The 22277-nt window shown below is 45.3% G+C and overlaps 1 protein-coding gene across 5 annotated transcripts in view; it reads left to right on the forward strand.

The window, feature by feature from the left end:
* Positions 1-22277, forward strand: part of KIF13A (kinesin family member 13A) — a 2203773-nt gene that overhangs the window by 1670344 nt on the left and 511152 nt on the right. For all 5 annotated transcript variants that reach the window (XM_069613597.1, XM_069613593.1, XM_069613596.1 and 2 more), the window contains one exon: positions 7830-8006. In XM_069613597.1, the coding sequence (XP_069469698.1) occupies positions 7830-8006 (177 nt within the window). The remainder of the gene's footprint in view (positions 1-7829; positions 8007-22277) is intronic.

A 22277-nucleotide genomic window follows, 5' to 3' on the forward strand; every position in this document is an offset into this window, starting at 1 on the left:
TGTTGGCAACCCACGAGTCAGCAGCTTTTGCTAAATTCTTCAGATCAATTTCCTTAGTCAGCCAAGTGCTATCTCAGCTCAAGAGAGCAGGCATCAAAAATAGATTCCAACAAAAATAAATGTCTAATTCATTCAAAAGTGTTAACTCTGTAAACTTTTACCCAACCATCTAAGTTTTTCAAACATTCACACACACAGGTAGCCCAAGGGGTACCATCATGCTTTATGAGGATCCTAAACCTCTTAAGGTACTGGGAAGGAGTTTTCCCAAATCTAGCTATCAAAGCTAGCTTCACATTTTCATACGCCAATCTTTCAAGTCCCCCCACCTCCACTACAACATAAGTTGCAAACTGTGGGAGCCTATACAAAAGCCAAGGAATCAACTGATTCCCTGTGAAACCCTGAATCCCATAGTTATATTGAAAAGCAGCCAACCAATCTAAAATATCAAGTCTCACCTCATACATACTCGCAGCTTCTTTAGGCATGCTAGGCCTCTTAGGACTGGAAGACTTAGAAGACTCTTGGGTAGAACCATTTTCAAGAGCATGATTCATTTCCATTTCTCCGAGTCTGAGTTCTTGATGTTTACTGTCAGTTTGCATTTGGTTTCTTTTGAATTCTAACTCAAGTCTCATTTTTTCAAGAGAGACAAATTCTGGACCCATTACTGGACCTAGTAGGGTCCGTGTGGTTATAGCTTGACGACCTGAATCAAGTAAAGGTGCAATGGGGCTCACATCCTGAGACTCCTCTGACTCTTCTAACTCATCAATAACATTAGAGTTGGACTCTGAATCATTATCATCCTCATCAACATTATCCACATTTGCTGAGGGGGTAGGGTTGTAGCTCTACCTCCCAGTCTATGATGATTCAACAATTTCTCAATTGATTCATTTTTCTTGCCTTTCACATCGAGAGACCTGACTTTACGCATATTTTTCAGTTGATCTGCTGTAAGAATAATTAGGGCTTCCTGTTTGAAGTTATCCATATTTGGCATTATAAAACAATTGCTTTCATAGTGGTGCTTTGCCTTGTGAAGGTTACTTGAACAAGAGTAACAACTATACTTTATCCCACCTCTGCCACTAGTGTTAGGCAGAATTGCATGCACTACCCTCTGGGACCACCACACACAATTAGGACTACAGGCGTCAGCCAAACCAAGCTTATTTATAAGTCTGTACCACACAATTTTTGGTAGCGAACTGAGCAGCCAGGCTTATCTCAAGAGTGAATATGAGCAGTACAAGTCATTACACAGATGACTTTCAATCACAGCGGTTCAAGTAGACAGTTTATAGTGAGATTTTCGAATGCCATAGTTTCGAATGGCAAAGTTTCAAATAAAAACGTGTTAAAAAAATGAATTAAAAAAAATATATATTTAAATGGGGGGGTCCTCCAAACCCTGTTTTTACCCTTTCACACACATTTCAGTATTAAAAAAAACTTTACCTACAAAAAAAATAATTTTTTCGATGCATTTTTTTCCATACTTTTGTCATTCGAAACTATGTTTTCGAAAAAATGACCGGATACCAAGTAGACGCTTATACTCAAGGTTTCTTGGTAAAACCCTTATTAATTTATTATACAATCATTTAGAAAACAGTTCACTAGAAGGAGGCAACTTAATATTATATACCAATACACTTCAATACAAAACTCAGTTCAGTTACTTAGAAGTGAGCAAAAAGGCATAAGGTAAGTAGAATAGATCACATATACTTATTAGACAGTGCAAATAGTTTCAGTTCACCAGAAGAGTTAATTCAAGTCAATAGGCCTTGGCCATAGTCAATGGGCTAGTGTTCTGGATAGGAAAGAGCAGTTCTGGTATTAAACGGTAAAGTCTTAGCAAAAGTTCTCAGAAGCAGTTTAGGCGAAAAAGAATCATGTGTTGGGTCACAAGTTGATTAGGCCTGAAAGTTGGGAAAGTTTCACAAACATTCGTCGCAAGAGTGGCATTCTCTCAATCAGGTTGGCACAGTACCTTAGTATGAAGAAACAAATGCAGCTGAAGTTGTTGGTTCCTGGCAGTTCCTGCAGATCTCACTGTTCCTGAGCCTCAGTCATGGGTACAAGAGGGAGGACGTACGGGGACTCCTGCACCACACTGGATCGTCAGAAAACACACAAAAAATGGAGTCACTTCAGTTCCAGTAGCTGTAGATTTAAGCACACAAGCTGGTGTCCCTCTCCCTGATTAATCCTAACCAGCCTTGAGAATGGTATCCAGGTGGCTTATGAGTTGATTGGGCCCACCAACTCAAAGGGAGAAGTCGTCCTTGAAGGGGCTTCTCTGTCGAAATGAACTTGGCAATTCGGACCTGTAGCAGGGCTTCATCGGGCAAACCAACGGTCCAGGGGTTGCAGCAGCCGTCCTCTTCCAGCTCTTCTTCGGTTCTTTCGTTCCAGTGGTCGACCCTGCTTTCCAGTCCAAGAGACTCGCCTTTTAAACAGTTCTCTCCTTTTCATTCCAGACTACCGGTCAATCACCCAGCAGGACTTGCCAGACAGTCAGCCAGCCAGCCAATCAAGCCAGAGTGTATTTGGGCTTCCTAGGAGACTAAGCACAGGGAGTTTCGGGCACCTCCCTCACTTCCTGCCCACCCAAGACACTGAGACGCCAGAGGCGGTCTTCAGTCCTGAAGCCCCGCCAAAGGCATGCGAACAAAGGGACCAAACCTGGGGTTTAAGGGGCCATGTTGAAAAACCTGATTTTTAGCTACTGGTGTTCGCGGTCAGGAACAATCATGGTAGTTCGTTGTAAAACCACTGCCACCAACTTTTTCAATAGTAAAAGGTAGCATTTGACTGCTACATGAGTATTTAGTCGCAGGGGATACTATCTAACCCCTCCAGCACTCCATTGTAAGATGGTGTGTTCTGGGCCTAGGAATTTGTAAAGACTGGTAAAGTCAATTTCACTTTACATTCATTGGGAAACAGTAGTTTATCCCAGAGAAGGTACTTAAACCTTTGGGAAGTCTAAAAGACATCCCTTTGTCACTGCACTGAGGGTGCTGTGTAACACACATGAAAAGATGATGCCTATGGAGTTATCTAAAACTCCATAATCAAAGAACACAAGTGTAAAGCACACATCAAAATACTTGAAAGAGTGGGGAAAAAAGGCTCACACTCTTTCGAGGGGAAAAAAAAGCAAGTCCTCAAAATCCAGCAATGTTGCTGGGGGTCTCTAAGGTGAAGGGAATTAGCACATTCATGAGCATTCTCCCTAACACGGACCAAGTGGAATGGTGTGCAGAAGGGAACCGGGGAGGCACAGGTTAGACGCCAAAGGCTGTGGTTCGGAGGATATGCAGAATCATCTTCCTAGTCCCAGTGGGACCAAAGAGAGTGACCAGTTGAGAGCACTTTTGTGTCACCCTAGGCTTTTACACTTGGGATTTTTGGTTACTTTTGTATTTTCCTAAAGATAAATTGGTGGCAGCAATTACCTTTTTACCATTTTTGTACATTTGTCTTTACCGCGTTTGTCTACCAAACATGCCTAGTGCCCTAAACTAGCCATGACACAAGATTTTTGCTTGTTCTTTGTTCATATTCTTGTTTGACCACCTTCCTGCCTTCTCAGGTCAGGAAATCCCATATAAGGTCGTACTCTTGCCCGAGAAAGCTACTGTTTTCGCAGGCTAGTGATGCCTTTGTGTATGTGTGGCTCAGGAAGGTGGTGGGACTACTCTACATCTGGGTCTGTGGCATGAGTAAAATCCACAGTAGTCCCTGATTGGGCTGTTTGAAATGTGCAGATCCTTACCATTGGTTGGATTGGACGTGCTGCCAGCCAGGATTTAGGATAAGAAGAGGACTCCTTTCAGCCATTTCTTCGGATTAGCGTTGGAGGTGTCCTGTGTGGAAGAGCAGCCGACTGTAGATCCGAGGACAACTCCTGAAGACGCCCAGCATCCCTTCTTGTGTTTGGCCCGGTGAAGCCCTACTGAGTAACTGATCTGCGAATAACCGGAGCGATGCTTCCACCCTTGGCCCGGTGGCACCAACCCGTCTCGACTCATCCCCGAGAATCTATCTGTCCTGAGCTGTCGGAAGTGTCCCTGAACCACCCGGTGGAATGATCAGCTCTCTGATGTGCTACCTCAGTGGTTTCGTCGTTCCGTGTTCGTCGCTGGAACCTTGGTGGTCACCAGCTTGTGGCATAAGTCGTCTTGCTGTTGAATTACAGCCTCCCATCTTCAAGGGATCATGTTCTGGAAGGTCTTCAACTGTGACTGCAAGGACGCTGCTGTCAGATGTGTGCGGTAGCCATCGCTGGAGCTCGACTTACCCAGTCTGATTAAGTGTCCAGAAGAGGTCTGCATCTGTGCCTTCTGCATTTCTTCTTCACAAAGGGTTGTACTCTGCTCCTGGAACCGACCGGAAGAATCCTTGCACCCACACTCCTGGGCACCTCTCACTGGAACCAATGGCAGGAAAACCTACCTCCAGCGACCCCAGTCGACCCACCTAGTCATCTGAGAAAATTGCAGTCGGGGGGGGGGGGTGATTGGAGGGGGTAAGTAATTGCAAAGCATTAACATCCCCCCATTCTTGGAATAAACTTTAGAATAAAAGTTGGATATTCCATTCCATTGCTTTTTGATCATCTGATCTAAAAGCTTATATCTGAAAGATAGGAATCTAATTTTACCTACCTGTAACTTTGTTGAATATCTACTGCAACATTTCCACCACCACAAGAACTCTTCCTACATCTGTCCCCTCTCCTAAGAAGAAGCGTTGTGACTTTTGGGCACAAGGGCCCCATACATCATAGGTATTGGATGTATAAAGTTAGGGCATTATTCTTGTGAACTGGTTTCATTCTACTGCATCACTACTTACCTTAATTTTGTTGTCTAAGTTATTGAAGGCATTTCTAACATTCTAAAGGTGCCTGTATGCATGCTTGATAATTGAGTGTTGTGTTATATTATCCACTGCTTGTTTCATTTCCTAGTGTTTGTGTTTGAACCTAGAATGTATTGTTGTACTTACCTGTCTAAATTGAATTATTGTGTGCTTCACTGTGTGGACTCGTTGTGGACCCCCGACTCCACTCACTCTCCTGAGACTAAGCCTTGACCACTCTCCATGCTTACCTTGATTGGGTTTGGCTAATCAGAGTGCCCCTGTTCACTAAAACTAATGTGGCCTTGTAAAATCTGTCCACCAGGCTAGATTCAAGAATCCATCTTAACATGGGCACACTCAGAGATGTGGATTGAGATCTCGGAGAGACCAACATCAAGTCAGAACTGAGGCCATTTACGCAAAGCCAGAGAAAAATCTGCCAAAATGGCAGTGCCTCAAGATGAAACACACAAAGAAAAGCCACCCAAAAAAATGGCTACATAACTGGACTTAATAAACATAATATGAGTATCCCTGTTGTAAATTCAAATAAGTGTATCAAGAGTAACATAACTTGGCTTAACCTGTTAGAAATCGCTCGCTTTTTATCTGTTCAGAGAGCAATTGCCTACCAATCCAATACAAGTCTACAGCACTGTGCTATGATTGTACTTTATCTTTGATAGCAGTGCTATCAAATATAAAGTGTAAATCTGTCACCAGGCTGTGCCACTAACACACTCGAGGTAAGGGGATTCACCATGGGTGTGAAAATGGAAATTGGGCTCTTGTAAATAAACCCTGCCCTGATAGCTAAATCGGCTACTTGGGGAAGCACTCCGATATACATTTGAAGCTTTAAGGTGGGTTTAGTAAAGGTTTCACTCTTGGTAGAAAGAAGCCACAATTCCAAAAAGTCAGCAAAATGTCAAGGGGACTGGGTTTTCAAAAATAGGGTAAAGAATTACTTTGAGCTTGCGTCACTGCTTTGCATTTTTTCCTGCCCAGGATCACAGTATTGTGGGTGGCTGGCTTGTGGGCACACGGGCCAGCCACATAGTTGCTGGGGACACCCAGCAGGTATAGAGACTGCCACGGTCACGCGGCCACACCGGATGCATTGGCACCCTGCTCCGACCCTCATGTCTGTGATCACAGGGGGTCTATTCTAGGATCACGCATACCTCAATCAGTGGCTCCGTGGACACATGGGCAGGAATACATACAGGCCGTGATAACCAGCAGATGCACAATAAAGGACGTGGACACCAGTTGCCACGCAGGGAGTCTGCTGTCTTACACCGGCACGTCTCGCCTGTCTTCTTCTTGCTGATTGATTTTATCCATCAGCAGTGATTTTTTGATTCCTATGCTTGAGCCTTATTACTCCATCTTGTTGGGTTGAGTATATAGTCGTGGGTTAGGATTCTTCTTGGTCTGTGTGGACTTTTCACAGTAGGGCTGCTTTTCACAGGGATATTTGCAGTGATGGGCCGCAGGTAGCGGTCGAAGGGATTTGCAGTGGTGGCAGTGAGTCTTCTGATCAGAGGGTTCGGGTTCTTATCCAGTCCCTGGTAGAAGTTCTTACTCAGCTTCGCTAGATGTTCGTACAACATCTCGATGTCAGGTCTCTGTCAAGGTCTGCTATCCTTTTGGAAGATTGGAGCTGCAGACAATAGCCAGAGGGCCTTGTTCTGGACTATCTGAAGACTCTTCCGCTGTCGCTCATTGCCATGAGCGACACCGGAAGGTCATCCATGATGTGGATGCATACGTCAGGGTAGGTCTGATGATCTCCTTGTAGACATTGATCTTTGTCCAGAAGGGCATGGACTTGGTCTTCAGGAGTGGGTGCAGCGCTGTCATCCTTCCTGTTGCCTTCTACTGAGTATTCTTGATATGGCTGCTGCAGTTGAGTTTGCTTCAATAAAGGACATGGACACCAGTTGCCATGCAGGGAGTCTGCCGTCTTACTCCCGCACGTGCCGACTGGGGTTCCTTTTATTGGGGAGCCACGTCATGACTTGGTCATGACCCACATCCTTAAAGGGGACAACACCACACAGAGAACTTGTGACACGCTGACGTCGGGGAATAATGACAAAAAGCTAATTGAGCATTTCACAGGAATGAAACCTTTCGAGGACACATGGGTCCATGTATTTGGGTACACATAAAGAAAGGTTGGATGTTTCTTGGGGCAGCTGATGGAATTTTAGAGTCCTTTCTCAAAGTTACTGGGAACTGCGTCAGGCTGATCTGATGTTTCCTTTGCCCTTTTAAAGGTAGGGGTGGTCATGAGCGTGGCATTTTAGGGGGCTGAGAGAAGAAGGCAGCCCACAGTAGGCTGCCTCCAAGACTAGACTGGCGATTGAGACCATTGTGCGCGGGGGCAGCAGCGATGGTGAGGAATCACAATGGTGAATTCCTTATGGAACAATGCGACTGTAAAGGTAGAAACCAGACCAGATGCACAACATGAAAGACTGAGAACAAGAGAATGACAATGACAGGAAGAGATGTGGAAACTGATGTTTGTCATGTTTCATTTGCAGAGTCAGAGATACATTTTCACCCAGGTCAAGCATTTCCATGAAACCTGTGAAAAGTCATCAGGCTGGTGCATGGCATCACAAAATGTTCAAAAGGCTACACGATGTGTGTCACAATAAGACAAATGTCCTTTTTGCATAACATTCAAAGGGATTGTTCCTCAATCTGGATCAGAGTAATCCTAAAGTGAAACACAAGGCTTTTTCATTCACAGGGTTGGTACTGAAACCATTTCACACAGAACAGGCGAATATCCTGTAGCTGAAAATGCAGTTTCTCTCTCTTGCCGGCACCAGATGTCTAAGGATGGCTTGTTGGTTAATCTGCATCCAGTATGTGTTCATTTTCACAGGTTTGCCTTAATGTGATGTTGTTTCTCTTCTGCATAGGTCTGCGCCATTGCTTCTTGGGACTCTGCGATTCATGATTCCGTGCACTTGAACAGGGTCACACCACAGTATGAAAGGGTCTATCTGATTGTAAAGGCCACAGTGCAGCTGAGTCACCCTGCTGCTATGGAGCTGGTGCTGCGGAAAAGGATTGCTGTCAATGTTTACAATAAGCAGGTAATTGATGTTTGATTCTGAGGGATTTCCAGCCTTTCTTTTTTTTCAAACACAAGTTCTCCCTCTTGACGCATTCTTCTTGTCTTAGCATAAGTATCTGAGAATAACTGCAATGGTCTTGAGGCAGAGACATTATATTTGAGGTTTTTTTTCTTTTCCTTTGAACTCTTAGATGATTTTGGATACAGTATGTTATCTTGCATTTGTATAGCATCTCCTGCCATAGTTTATGGCATCAAAGCACTTCTGCCTGTCAGAGAGGCAAAGCAGGAGTATAATAGAACATTCAGTAGTGCTGGAGAGGAGCAAAGTCAGGGAGGTAGTTGGGATGAGGGCGAGGGATAGATAAGGTGTTTAGGAAGGCATGAGAAGGAAAAGGTGGAGGAGCTCTGTGTACAATTTGGCCACATTTATTGTGGGAATTTACTGTATTTGTGCGCAGCGCCTAAAGGAGAGGGAGCTGGAAAAGAGGTGTTCGCTGCGCCAGGGTGTATGTCTGCAATGTACCCGCTGCATGGTGAGCTGGGCTGATTTGTCACCCTACATGGGTTATAGGCAGCAGGTTGGTGGGAGCTGCACATTAGTTTTTACTTCGACATAGTTTCAAGCCATTTTACCAAATTGGTAGTGCAATGTACATTTTTGGTAGCCATTGGGCTTGCCAGTATTTTTTATTCCTGTATTTTATTCAGACAACATCTGCCCTCAAGCTAGCAGTGAGAGATTCAGCAAATATGAAACTGTTCGCAGCAGCAAGGGGAACAAAAGAATGCAGCAGTATGGCACCAAATGGTCCCAGGATGGAGACATTGGCCGGTGGCACTATCAGATGTTCCAAACTGCAGATCCGGTTGGTAGTTTAGACTTCAACCACCGTCTGCACTTTTGCAGCAACCTACAGAAGATTCCAGCAATAAACAGCAAGTGGCGGTGGTAAAAGCGCCAAGAAATTGTTCTGGCCCGGATGTCTCTACACAGACTATGTAGGGAGACTTTAGGGGGCCCAGGCTGGACCTCCAATGGCAAAAAACCTAAACTGGAATATTCCCAAACCACTTGCTTTGCCCAAATGGCAAGAATGACAGCAATATCTGCAAAAATATCCTTTAGCAGGTCAGGATACCTGCTTCAACCTCGTTGCTGAACAGAAAACCAAGAGTGCTACAGGGGCAGAACAAAGTGGAAATACCCTTTCAAAAAGGGGCTAGCCAAAGGCTAATCCAGCCAATCACTAAAAGAAGCTTGGGCAAAGGGTCAGATGACCCGCCATACTGGTTTGTCAGTAGGACTGCCTTAGCCACCACCACAGGAACGAGCGGGCTAGTACAGGGACCTATTTTAATCTAAAGCCAGTTAGGACAAATATGGCTGCTGCCATGATGGGTGCAAGAAAATATTTTCTTTTTGATGCTTTCCCTTTCCAAAGACACCTATTTATTTATCTATTTAATTGTTTTTTTTTATAACACGCTTAATACCCGAGTTGGGTTTCTAAGCACAGATCCGGGATTCGAACCTTCGTTGCTCTGCGTGGTCTTGCTTCCAAGACCAGCACATTGCCCCTGTGCTATCCTCCGGACATCCTTTCTTTTTGCTTTGCTTAGACTCCTACCTGAGCTTTCACAGGTAAGGAAAACCTTCTGCTTTACCTCCATTGTCTATTTGCTCATTCTCATAGGGAAACTCCTCAATCATGAAGACTATCAGTACTGGGAGACTGTCTCTCTTAGTGAATTTCTGGTATCGTTACACTTGCACACATCTCCCTAAAGTGAAATGAGATCTGGATACTTTGTTTCCTTGTATATTTTTCTGTAGTGGCTTTTTGGTTACTTTTAGGGCGTGGTTTGTGTGAGAGCCTGGATGTGTGGGCTGGGACTGTCTGTTGCCAGTACAAATTCGGTGCATGTTGCAGATCCTTACCATTAGTGGCAAAATAAATTGCCAACACACAAGTTGCACCAGGTAAGGTTGTTTTAATCGTTATTGTGTCCTTCGGTTAACACGTGTTTCGGCCCCTGACCTTTTTCAAAAACTGACATTGACTTTATAGAACACAAATTATATGTGAATAAGCAAAGAAAAAACTAAATTTATGAAGGATAGAGACAGAGAAAAGGGGGTTGGAAATGGGTATGGATTTTCATGGGAGAAAGAGAAAATATAACAAACAAAGGACTTTGTATTGTGCCCTGTCATTCAATCTTAATACAGGCATGTTCTCACAATGCAACATGCATGTTCAAGAATTCCTAAATCAAAAATCACAAGTTGTCAGAGAAGTATCCATCACCACAGACATTAAACCGCTTCAGCTACGTTGCGATAATCTAGTTTTTTAAAATCCAGGGAATTAACAACATAGAGATTGTTACTTACACTTCGTAAATCATAGTTCACGAATTTCAGAAAAGGTATCTGTAACCCCAATCATTGGAACACTTCGGTTTAGTTTCTGTAGGCTATGTTTCAAAATCCACTAAATTCGTGACATATAGATTGTTGCTTATTGGATCATTATATGAAGGTAAAAGTAGGGTACGACCTACCCAAAATATTGACAAGGTAGGAAGTCTTGGAAGTTGCAAAATATGTTCTTGTTGAATCATTCATTAATGGGAAAATCCCTGTGCCTGAAACTGTGGTAATTAAGTTATCCGGATTGTCTGACAAATAGTATCAGACATATGGAGAGTTTTGCGTATACTCGATGGAATTGTATAGTTGTAGAGGGCATGTCATGATTGCAAATACCACATATTGACTACGGACAAGTTGTGATTCTTGGTTCTGAGTCTTTGTGTTAAACATGTTGTTGTAGTCCTCCAAAAACACTCTGCTTTCCACATTCATCAGTTATTAATGATACAAAATTGATCAGTAACATAAATCGTTCTCTATCCCTAGTGATCACCCTTAATGTGACTGAGAATATTAGAGCAGTTTCAGATCTGAAGTTTGAATGGTCTATTTGTTTTGTTCTACTTTATGAGTGGCATCCCTGTGTTTCATAAAGAAAACCTATATTACCATCATGAGTGATCTACGCTAGTTATAACTCACAAATAAACCGCATGTTATTTAGACGTGCAATGTATATTAAAATGAATTCTCAATAAGTCATGAACATTATATCACACTTGCTAAAATAATTATTTATAGTGGCGTTCTCAATCGCCAAGTAAAGGCCATTTTATCCATTTGTTGCGTCTCTAACATAAATTCATTGATGAAGTCAGTAGTTCACAACAAAGGTTAACAATTGTAGTTAAATGTGAGTTATATCGCCCATTCAAGCCAGTAGCCTGAAAGATAATCTTGCTCTCATTTCTCACCTGCGTCTACCTGGAGCTGAAATCGCCTTGCGGCCGTGTAATTGAATAACAAACACGGCTGTCATTTTGTTTCGCTTTTATAGTGAAATCGAGACATTTAAGCCACGCCCCCCTGACTCCCGATGAACTTACCATTTCATAGGGATACTGAGTCAGTGGCATTCATTGTTATGATAGTGAACACTTAAGTTACATGATTTGTAATAGTCTGTATCATTGGCTTTGATTCTTTGAACTTGCTAGGTATTACGGTGTCCGGTCATTTTTTCGAATAGAAAAGTTTTGAAAGGCAAACTTTCAAATCTTTTTTTCAAAATACAAAAGTTTCGAATGCAATTTGATCAAAAAAAATGTGAAAGTTTGCCTTTCGAAACTTGGGTTTGGCTTAGGGTTGGGGGGTAGGAGGGTGGCGTGGGGGTTGGGCGGGATGAGGGGGAACCCCCCCCAATATACCCTAAAACCTTGCAACGTTTCATGGAGCTGTCCAGTGCTGAAATTACAGGACTGGACAGCTCCATGTAACGTTTCAACGTTACAAACAAAAAGGCAGTGAAATGCTACTTTTAACATGTAAAAGTGCATTTCAGTTGAAACCAATCCATGACTATTGCCGATGGATTGGTTTCGAACGAAATGTACTTTTCATGTTAAACATAGTATGTCGTAGCTTTTGATTTAGAATCTTTTGTTTCGAAACTTTGGCTATTCGAATATTTTGATTCAAACAAATGTCCATAAAACCTGTATTTCATTGAAATACTGTGATATTCTGTTTAACTAATTCAGTTACGTGAATAGCTATAGATCCCAGTAGGATATGCTTGCCAGGATGGAGGGTAGTAGAACGTGTCGCTTGGATCGGATAGTGGGCGATAACCATGGGAGGTGAGGCCAGTGGAACCCCTAAATTTGCCTGTTCAAAATCCTTTCGTTTGTTGCTGCGTTGTGTGTCTGCAAACATCGAGAATCCCTTAGACCTAGGTTGCTAATAGATAAGTGTGGATTGGAGTATTGCTATCCCTCCCTGTCGCTTTGGGCAGAACAGGACTTTCCTAGTGACCCATAGGGGGTGGGGGAGAGATTTCCTTGCCAGATTAAGTTCAACATTTTAGATTCTAATGTCTTAAGAGTACATGATGGGACTTGCACGGGAGGGCCTGGAAGACTTTAGCAGTCGCAGAAGTAAATTCAACTTGACTGCAATACACCTGCCAAACCCTGAAATCTCTTTTGGTATAACGATCCAGGTCTCGAAATAGTTCCTGGAGGAGACCTGGAAAATTATGATGAAAGAGTGTGTTGTGGGAGCATGTGAGATATATTTTCGATATATATTTGGTTTCCCATCTAAAGGAGTATGTTTGTTTTAGATGCTGCATTTCCGGTTAGGGCATCAATAAATTAAGGGCTGCCAATTTAGAATAATTAATGGCGTAGCCCGAGATCTGTCGAAACAGGTCTGAAATTTGAAAAGGTTCATTTAATAAAATTGGGCCCGGATCCAAAGGTGGTCAAGACTCTGCTAGATATGACCAGATTATGCTATCAAAAGCTTTAATTGTGTCTAGTGTAAGTAGGGCTAAAGGCGTTTTTCTTTTTGTTGAACCAATCTACTGCATTAATTACTCTGCATATTTTGTCATGGGTTTGGTGGTCAACAACAAAACCAGATTGATCCAAGTCAATCAATTTAGGTAATAGGGGAGCTAGGCGGTTAGCCAGGACTTTGGAATATATCTATGCATCATCATTTAGGGTGGCTATAGGACAATATGCCTGGCAGTCCATTGGGTCTTTCATCGGTTTGAGCAGAAGGGTAAGGGTGGACCCAGCCATGGGGGTTGTGGGGGGGGGGTCACACTGCCCGTGATCAGGAAATGGTTAAAAAGTTTAGTGAAAAAGGCCCTTCCAGGCCATAAGGGAATGTTGACAAAAAGGTAAAGCAGCTTAGGCAAGATGACCATTTTAAGGATTGCCATTAAGTGAAATCGGGAGGTGTCCCCACATCTGTAATTGTAACGCTCACCTGATTCCCGCAGAGGCGCCGGTCTTGACTGGGTGAATGCCGTATCTTCAAAGGTGATGTGTAACACACGGTTGGCTCTTTGGGCTGGACCTCTGTGCACTGTATGTCTGACTCGAAGAGTAAGATGTCTTAAGTAAGTGAACGCCGAGCTCTCCATCTGCCTCGGGGAAGGGTGCCGTAACCAGTTTCTTCACTGGATAAGGGTGCAGGCCTCTTGACCTCAGAGGACTGCTGTCCGTCGTTAACTGCACGAACGGTAAGTTCTGGGCACTTCAAATGTCGTAAAAGTCTTTTGTAATGATATCTCTTGTTTTGCAGGGTTCCGGCGATGGCGGATGGCGGGCTGATGAGAGTTGAGGATGGAACCCGCGTGAGGAATAGAAGCGCCTGGAAGCACGTAAGTAAGCGCTTGTAGCCTGCTTCACGATGCGCACTAACTGTCCCTTTTATCTTGCAGGTACAAGTTCGGAGCTTTAGAGAAGCTGAAGGGTGCTGGAATACCCACTGGATTCGGCGTGGGAAGGAGTAATGGCACGTGAGTAATAAAGTTGCCCAATGTCTTTAAACGCACCTTCTTTTGTCTTTCAGATGCGGGATACAGCGCCGAAGGCCTCCGGAGCGTGCGAAGAGCTGGTAAGCTTTTGTCTTTCAGATGCCGGAATGCAGTGCGAAGACCTCCAGAGCATGCGAAGAGTAGGTAAGCCTTTGTCTTTCAGATGCCGGAATGCAGCGCAAGGTGTTGGTGACAGCCGATGGACCAGGTAAGAGATGCGCTGCCACTGAAGACCTTAGTGCTAACCTGTTCTTACTTTGTCTTTACAGGTGCTGCTGAAGACTGGATTCCAGGTTGGTAAGCCTTTGTTCCCTTAGGCCCAGGATCAGAAGCAGAAGACACGATGAGCGTTCTGCTGCAGAGAATGCAGAATAACGCAAAGCAAGATTCATCCATCGGGTGTGGTTTAAATAGCCTCCTGTAGTGCTTAGGTGTCTCCTTCCACAGCCTCGCCTAGGTAAGAAAAGAGTTCCTGCTTTCCAGAAGAGTTCCAGTGTTCTGAACCTAGGGAGTGGCTCCTGCCCCACCCAACAGGAAAAGTAGTCCCAAACAGAAGAGGATCAGGGGCTCAACTGGCAGGTAAGTAAGCAGCATGGTCTGCTGCAGGTAAGTCCACCCAAGCATTATGAGCCCGGCGCTTCCAGCGCTGGGACTGGGCATCTTTATGAGCCTGGTGCCACTGGTGCCAGGACAGGGTCCAAAAGGTCCCAATTGGGACTGGCTGGCACTTGGAACCGGGGTTATGGGTCTGCTTCCAAGGGAGTCGGGCAAGTCCTGATCTTTTGGAAGCAGAGATCATGACAGCACCCCCCCCTCAAGGCCCCCTCCCAAACCGGACTTCTCCGGGGGTTTGGGCTTATTAGGAAATGTTCGATGAAATCTTTTGATTAGACGAGGCGCGTGGACATATTCTGCAGGTTCCCAGGATCTTTCTTGTCGACAGTAGCCTTTCCAGTCAATCAGGTAAAATAGTTTAGATTTGGAGATCTTGGAATCCAGGATGCTTTTGACTTCAAACTCGAGTTCTCCATCAACTAGATTAGGTTTTGGAGATTTAGTTAGTCGGGTTTGAGGTTGCACGGGTTTTAATAGAGAGACGTGGAAGACCGGATGTATCTTCATGTGAGGGGGCAAGTCCAACTTGACCGCTACTGGATTTACTATGGTAGCGATGGAATAGGGACCAAGGTATCTTGGGTTGAATGTGCATGGTCCTTTTAGAGGGAGATATTTGGTGGATAACCAGACTTGATCTCCTACTTGATATTAGGGGGCTTCCTTCCGATGTTGGTCTGCTCCTTTCTTGTATTGTTCTTTAGCCCTTTGAAGGTGAGAAACGGCTTCCTTAAAGGCTTGGGTGATTGTAGAATGCAGGTGGTCTACTGCTGGTGTTCCAAGATCTTGGAGTGGATCCAGCTCCGAGGTTCGAGGGTGACTACCGTATAAAAGAAAAAACGGGGTCTTCCCAGTTCCCCAGTGGACAGAGTTATTGTAGGCATATTCGGCTATCCAAAGGATATCTTTCCAAGTTTTTTCAGTTTGTTGTAGCATGCAGCGCAAATACTGTTCCAGAGTTTGATTGGTCCTCTCGGTTTGTCCGTCGGTTTGAGGGTGGTGGCTGGTCAAAAGTCTCACATCAATTTGAGCCGACCGACAGCAACTTCGCGAAAAATGAGAAATAAATTGACTACCTCGATCCGAAATTAGAACTGAAGGAAAACCGTGCAGTCGGACGATGTTTTCGAGAAATTCTCGGGCCAGAGTTGCTGCTGTTGGTAAGCCTTTGAGTGGAATGAAATGCGCCATCTTGGAGAATAAGTCCACGATTACTAGGATCGTATTGTATCCGGAGCATGGAGGTAGATCGGTGATGAAGTCCATAGAAAGCGTATGCCAAGGGCGAGGCGGGATGTCAATAGGGCGTAAGAGGCCGGCTGGTTTTTCCTTTTGACTCTTGTTTTGGGCGCATACTCCACAGGACATTATAAAGTCTCTGATATCTTTTTTCCAAGACGGCCACCAGAAGTAGCGCTTGATCTTTTCCGAGGTCTTGGTCATACCGGGATGTCCTTCCATTAAAGAATCGTGATAACAAGAGATTACCTTTTTCTGTAAATCTGTGCTGGGCAGGTATAACCGTTCTTGGAAATATAATAGGTTGTCCTTTCCCTGCAGATGCCAATTCTGTATGTCTGCTGGAGTTACCAGTAGCCTGGCTTTATCCTTAACTTCCTCTATGGATTGTGTGGCGATTACACCTAGAATTCTTTGTTCGGGAATGATAGGTACAGGTTTAGGATTGATCAAATGTTCTTCCACTCCCATCCGCGAAAGGGCATCAGCTTTACCGTTTTTTGTACCAGGTCGATAGGTAATTATGAAGTCAAACTCGGCAAAGAATAGTGCCCAACGGAGTTGCCTAGAGGATTGAGCTTTTGCGGTTTTCAAATATTGCAGGTTTCGGTGATCTGTAATCACAGTAACGGTGTGTCGGGCCCCGAGAAGATAATGCCGCCAAGCCTTAAAGGCGGACTTGATAGCTAGAAGTTCCTTATCAGTAATAGTGTAATTGATTTCAGGAGGCGAGAATTTGCGGGACCAAAATGCCACGGGATGCAACTGATTGGTTACTGGGTTCTTTTGTGATAGAACTGCCCCCATGGCAAGGCTCGAAGCATCAGTTTCAACGATGTAGGGGAGTTCTGGGCGAGGATGTTTTAAGATCGGTGCAGAGATAAATCTAGTCTTCCAATTCTGGAAAGCTTGTTCCGCCTCGGTAGACCATTCAAAACGTTTGTTTTTCTTTAACAAGGCGGTGATGGGCTGGACTATTCGAGAGAATTCGGGGATAAACCTGCGGTAAAAGTTAGCGAAGCCTAACATGCTTTGAACACCTTTTACGGAGGATGGCGATGGCCATTTGAGAATTGCATCGACCTTCTTTGAATCCATACGCACTCCGCTAGGTGATAATATGAATCCCAAGAATTCAACTTCAGTCACGTTGAAAACGCATTTTTCCAACTTAGCGAAAAGTTTGTGTTGACGCAATCTCTCGAGGACCATTTTTACGTGTTTCCGATGTTCAGTTTCCGATGAAGAATAAACGAGGATGTCGTCAATGTAAACAACAACACACACATCTATGAGCTCTCTGAGGACATCGTTCATAAAATATTGAAAGGCGGCCGGGGCATTGCAAAGTCCGAAGGGCATGACCTGATATTCAAATAGCCCATACTTGGTGCGGAAGGCCGTCTTCCATTCATCGCCCTCTTTTACTCGTACCAAGTGGTAGGCTCCTCTAAGATCCAGCTTTGTATATATGCATGCTTTTCTGACTTGGTCCAGGAGTTCAGGGATCAAAGGTAACGGATATCTATTCTTAACGGTGATCTGGTTCTGGGCGCGATAATCTATACAAGTTCTAAGGTCCCCTTCTTTTTTTGGAACGAAGAACAAAGCTGAGGAAGCAGGGGACTTGGAAGGACGAATAAACCCATTCGCTAGGTATTGATCCAGGTATTGTCGGAGGTGAAGATTCTCAGGCTCGGTGAGGGCATAAATTCTACTACAAGGAGGAGTAGATCCAGGTATCAGGTCCATCTGGCAGTCATAAGACCTATGAGGAGGTAGAGAGTTAGCCTGATCCTTCCGGAAAACATCTTGGAATTCTAGGTATTCAGGAGGTAACTGGGGAGCCTCCGAGGAAATTGCTGCCAGTGCAACACCAGGTCGAGGGTGACAAGTAGAGACACATTCTGGAAACTGAACCGTTCTTGCTCGCCAATCGATCTGAGGATTGTGCTTCTCTAACCAAGGAATTCCTAGAATAATCTGGAACTGAGGGGCCTTGATCACATCGAACCCGATCTTCTCATGGTGTCCATCTTGATTTACTAGCGTCACTTCTTGGGTGGTTTGCGTTACTGGTCCGGAGGCTATCTCCGTACCATCCACCGTAGTAATGACGTCCTTTACAGCCTTTGGACAAAGAGTCAGATTCATCCTCAAAACCATTTCATGATCCACATAATTGCCGATGGCACCGCTGTCGACGTAAGCTTCAATCGCATGTAATCGATCCGGATGTTCAGGGCTAATGAGGACCATAGGTATCACGAAATGCGAGGTCACGGAACTGGTTTTAACGCTCGGCAAGAGGACCTCTATTCTTGTCGGGCGAGGTCGTTTCCCTGCTCAGAGTTTGTGACCCTGGTAACTGCAGCTCCTACTGCCTTCTTGGCTGGTTTCACCGGACAGTCTCGAAGAAAGTGCCCCGAGTTTCCGCAATAGAGGCATAATTGCAGCTGTTTTCTCCTTTCCCGCTCCTTTTGTGTTAGTGGTCCTTTCAGGCCCCCTATTTGCATGGGTTCCCCGGAGTCTACTCCTTTGGTAGGAGTTGGTGGTTTGGAAAATACTCGAGCATCAAACTTGGAACGATCGGCCTTCCTGTTCTGCAGTCTGTGGTCAATTTGAACGACTAAGTCAATATAGTCCGAACAGTCTTGCGGGGGATTCACTACTTGGGCTAACACATCTTTGAGCTCTCCACGTAGACCTCTATAAAACTGCGTAATCCTTTTGTCCTCAGGCCATCGAGTTTCCACTATCAGTCTGTTGAAAGACGCAATATAAGCCAAAAGGTCTTGATTACCCTGTCGCAATGAAAGGAGCTCATTGTCCAAGGCCTGCCCCTGTGAATGTCTTGCAAACAGTTTTTCCATACTGAGCTGAAAAGCTTGACAATCATGGAGAACCGGATCATCTTGATTAACTAGAGGGATCGACCAGTCTGCCGCATTGCCACTGAGGTACGAAAGCTACCTTAGCTTGATCAGTTGGAAAGTCTGCTGGCCGGCATAAGAAGTGCAACCGGCACTGATTAATAAATACTGCAAACCTCTTTGGGTCACCAGAAAATCGTTCGGGCGGAGCCAGAGGTACATTCCCAGGTAGGTTGATCTGCACTGGGTTTGTAGAGGATGTTGAAGGAAGATTTGCTCCTGATGCGGGTAACGGAGTTTGTCCGGCTAGTGACTGTAGCAATTGTCTAGCGAGATCGTCTGTTCGCTCCTTGGAAATAATCAGTTCCCTTCTTAGAGCATTCGTTTCCAAACGGGCTGCATGCACTTCTGCTCTTAGTTCCCCAAGTAAATGGGCTAGCTGGTCGGTATCCGAGGTTTCCATAGCGCCTGGGTGGGAGTTTTGCGGTAGGCTTTGCGTTCTGTAACGCTCACCCGCTTCCCGCAGAGGCGCCGGTCTTGACTGGGTGAATGCCGTATCTTCAAAGGTGATGTGTAACACACGGTTGGCTCTTTGGGCTGGACCTCTGTGCACTGTATGTCTGACTCGAAGAGTAAGATGTCTTAGGTAAGTGAACGCCGAGCTCTCCATCTGCCTCGGGGCAGGGTGCCGTAACCAGTTTCTTCACTGGATAAGGGTGCAGGCCTCTTGACCTCAGAGGACTGCTGTCAGTCGTTAACTGCACGAACGGTAAGTTCTGGGCACTTCAAATGTCTTAAAAGTCTTTTGTAATGATATCTCTTGTTTTGCAGGGTTCCGGCGATGGCGGATGGCGGGCTGATGAGAGTTGAGGATCGAACCCGCGTGAGGAATAGAAGCGCCTGGAAGCACGTAAGTAAGCGCTTGTAGCCTGCTTCACGATGCGCACTAACTGTCCCTTTTATCTTGCAGGTACAAGTTCGGAGCTTTAGAGAAGCTGAAGGGTGCTGGAATACCCACTGGATTCGGCGTGGGAAGGAGTAATGGCACGTGAGTAATAAAGTTGCCCAATGTCTTTAAACGCACCTTCTTTTGTCTTTCAGATGCGGGATGCAGCGCCGAAGGCCTCCGGAGCGTGCGAAGAGCTGGTAAGCTTTTGTCTTTCAGATGCCGGAATGAAGTGCGAAGACCTCCAGAGCATGCGAAGAGTAGGTAAGCCTTTGTCTTTCAGATGCCGGAATGCAGCGCGAGGCGTTGGTGACAGCCGATGGACCAGGTAAGAGATGCGCTGCCACTGAAGACCGTAGTGCTAACCTGTTCTTTCTTTGTCTTTACAGGTGCTGCTGAAGACTGGATTCCAGGTTGGTAAGCCTTTGTTCCCTTAGGCCCAGGATCAGAAGCAGAAGACACGATGAGCGTTCTGCTGCAGAGAATGCAGAATAACGCAAAGCAAGATTCATCCATCGGGTGTGGTTTAAATAGCCTCCTGTAGTGCTTAGGTGTCTCCTTCCACAGCCTCGCCTAGGTAAGAAAAGAGTTCCTGCTTTCCAGAAGAGTTCCAGTGTTCTGAACCTAGGGAGTGGCTCCTGCCCCACCCAACAGGAAAAGTAGTCCCAAACAGAAGAGGATCAGGGGCTCAACTGGCAGGTAAGTAAGCAGCATGGTCTGCTGCAGGTAAGTCCACCCAAGCATTATGAGCCTGGCGCTTCCAGCGCTGGGACTGGGCATCTTTATGAGCCTGGTGCCACTGGCGCCAGGACAGGGTCCAAAAGGTCCCAATTGGGACTGGCTGGCACTCGGAACCGGGGTTATGGGTCTGCTTCCAAGGGAGTCGGGCAAGTCCTGATCTTTTGGAAGCAGAGATCATGACAGTAATTTCGTATGTATCGTTTGCAATGCGTTTTCATAGTTGTCCGTATATAATGTGTCTTTTTCTCTGGAAAAAAGGATTCCCAGGTATCTAATGTACTGTTCCGACCACTGAAGTCCTTGCGTATTATCGGGGCATTTGGTACTAGGTGTAAGAGGGAATATTTCTGATTTGCCCATATTGATAGTATACCCAGAATACTCCCCAAATTCCTGTATTTCAGCCATGATGGGTGCCAGGTTTATCTCCGGTTGCCGGACATACAACAACAGACGTCTGCATATAGTGATATCAGCTGGGTAAACCCTTTCAAGCTAATCCCCTTGTCTGAGTGACGCAGCCGGACAGCCGCAGCCATGGGCTCTATAGTCAATGCGAATAGTAGGGGCGAAAATGAGCAGCCCTGCCTAATGTCCCTTCCCAGCAGGAAAAATTCGGATATAGCTCTATTAGTGAGAACCCGTGCCCCTGGATCCATATAAAGTAGTTTAACGTATCTAATAAAGTTTGGGCCCATCCCGAATGCTTTTAGGATGGCAAGGAGATAAACCCATGACACTGAATCGAAGGCCTTTTCGGCATCTAGTGATATTGCCACTGCGCTTCTGCCTGGGTCTATCTGTGCCATTATGCCAAAATGTCTGCGGAGATTGAGGGACGTGGATCTTGTGGGGAAAAAACCCGTTCTGATCGTGGTGTACTAGTGTGGGGACAACAGGCAAGAGACGATTGGCCAGGACCTTTGGGAAGATCTTGGCGTCAGTATTTATGAGGGAAAGGGGCCTATAGGAGGAAACATCCTGAGGCGGTCGACGCGGCTTAGGAAGCACAGTGATTATTGCCTCTCTCATAGTGGGGGGTAGTATGCCGCTTTCTAGAAATTCTTCCCATACTTGCAGTAATACCGGAGAGAGTTCTACACAGAACTCTTTATAGAATTCGGCCCCCAACCCATCCGAACCCGGCGCTCTTCCCGATGAAAGAGCATTAATTGCCTCTGCTATTTCATCCGTTGTTACTGGCTGCTATATTGCCAATCGTTCCTCCTCAGGAAGTGTTGGCAGGGAGAGAGCCTCAAGATACAATTCGATTTCTATTTGTGACTTCTTATCCTTGTTTGTGTACAGATTTTTATAAGATTAAGCAAATTCCCCGTTTATATCTTCGTCTTTAAGGAGTACCTCCCCTCGTGGAGTTTGTATGCTAGTAATCTGATGGGGCTGTTTATCGTGTTTAAGCAAATTGGACAGTGTTCTCGCCGCCTTATTACCCTCCCCGTATCTGCGAGCCCGAATAGGGGCTGCCATGTAGCGTACTTCTCTAATGGCCAGTTCATCAAATTCCTGAAGATTTGTGTGTATGTCAGCCAGTGTTTCACTATTCCTTGTACGGGTATATGTTCTTTCCAATGTATCTAGTTAGTTTTCTATGTTCCTTAATTCAGCTCGGATACCCTTCAACATACCCATTGATTTGGACATCAGGATCCCTCTGACCCATACTTTGAAGGCTTCCCACATTGTGGAGCACCTCTCCACCGATCCCATGTTATTGCTAAAGAATTCTTCTATTTCAATATGGAGGGGTTCCGCCACCCCCGGGCCACCCAGTATCTCACCTGGCATTCTCCATCTCTTGAATGGACTGGGACCGTCTCGGAGCACCAACTCGAGTGATACCGGGGAGTGGTCGGATAGGGTGCGGGGCAGGATCGCGCACGTCTTCAGCGCTGTGTTTATGGCCGTGGATACTAGCCAATAGT

This window comes from Ambystoma mexicanum, chromosome 5p (assembly GCF_040938575.1).
Source record: "Ambystoma mexicanum isolate Mex_15411 chromosome 5p, UKY_AmexF1_1, whole genome shotgun sequence".
NCBI classification, from domain to species: domain Eukaryota; kingdom Metazoa; phylum Chordata; class Amphibia; order Caudata; family Ambystomatidae; genus Ambystoma; species Ambystoma mexicanum.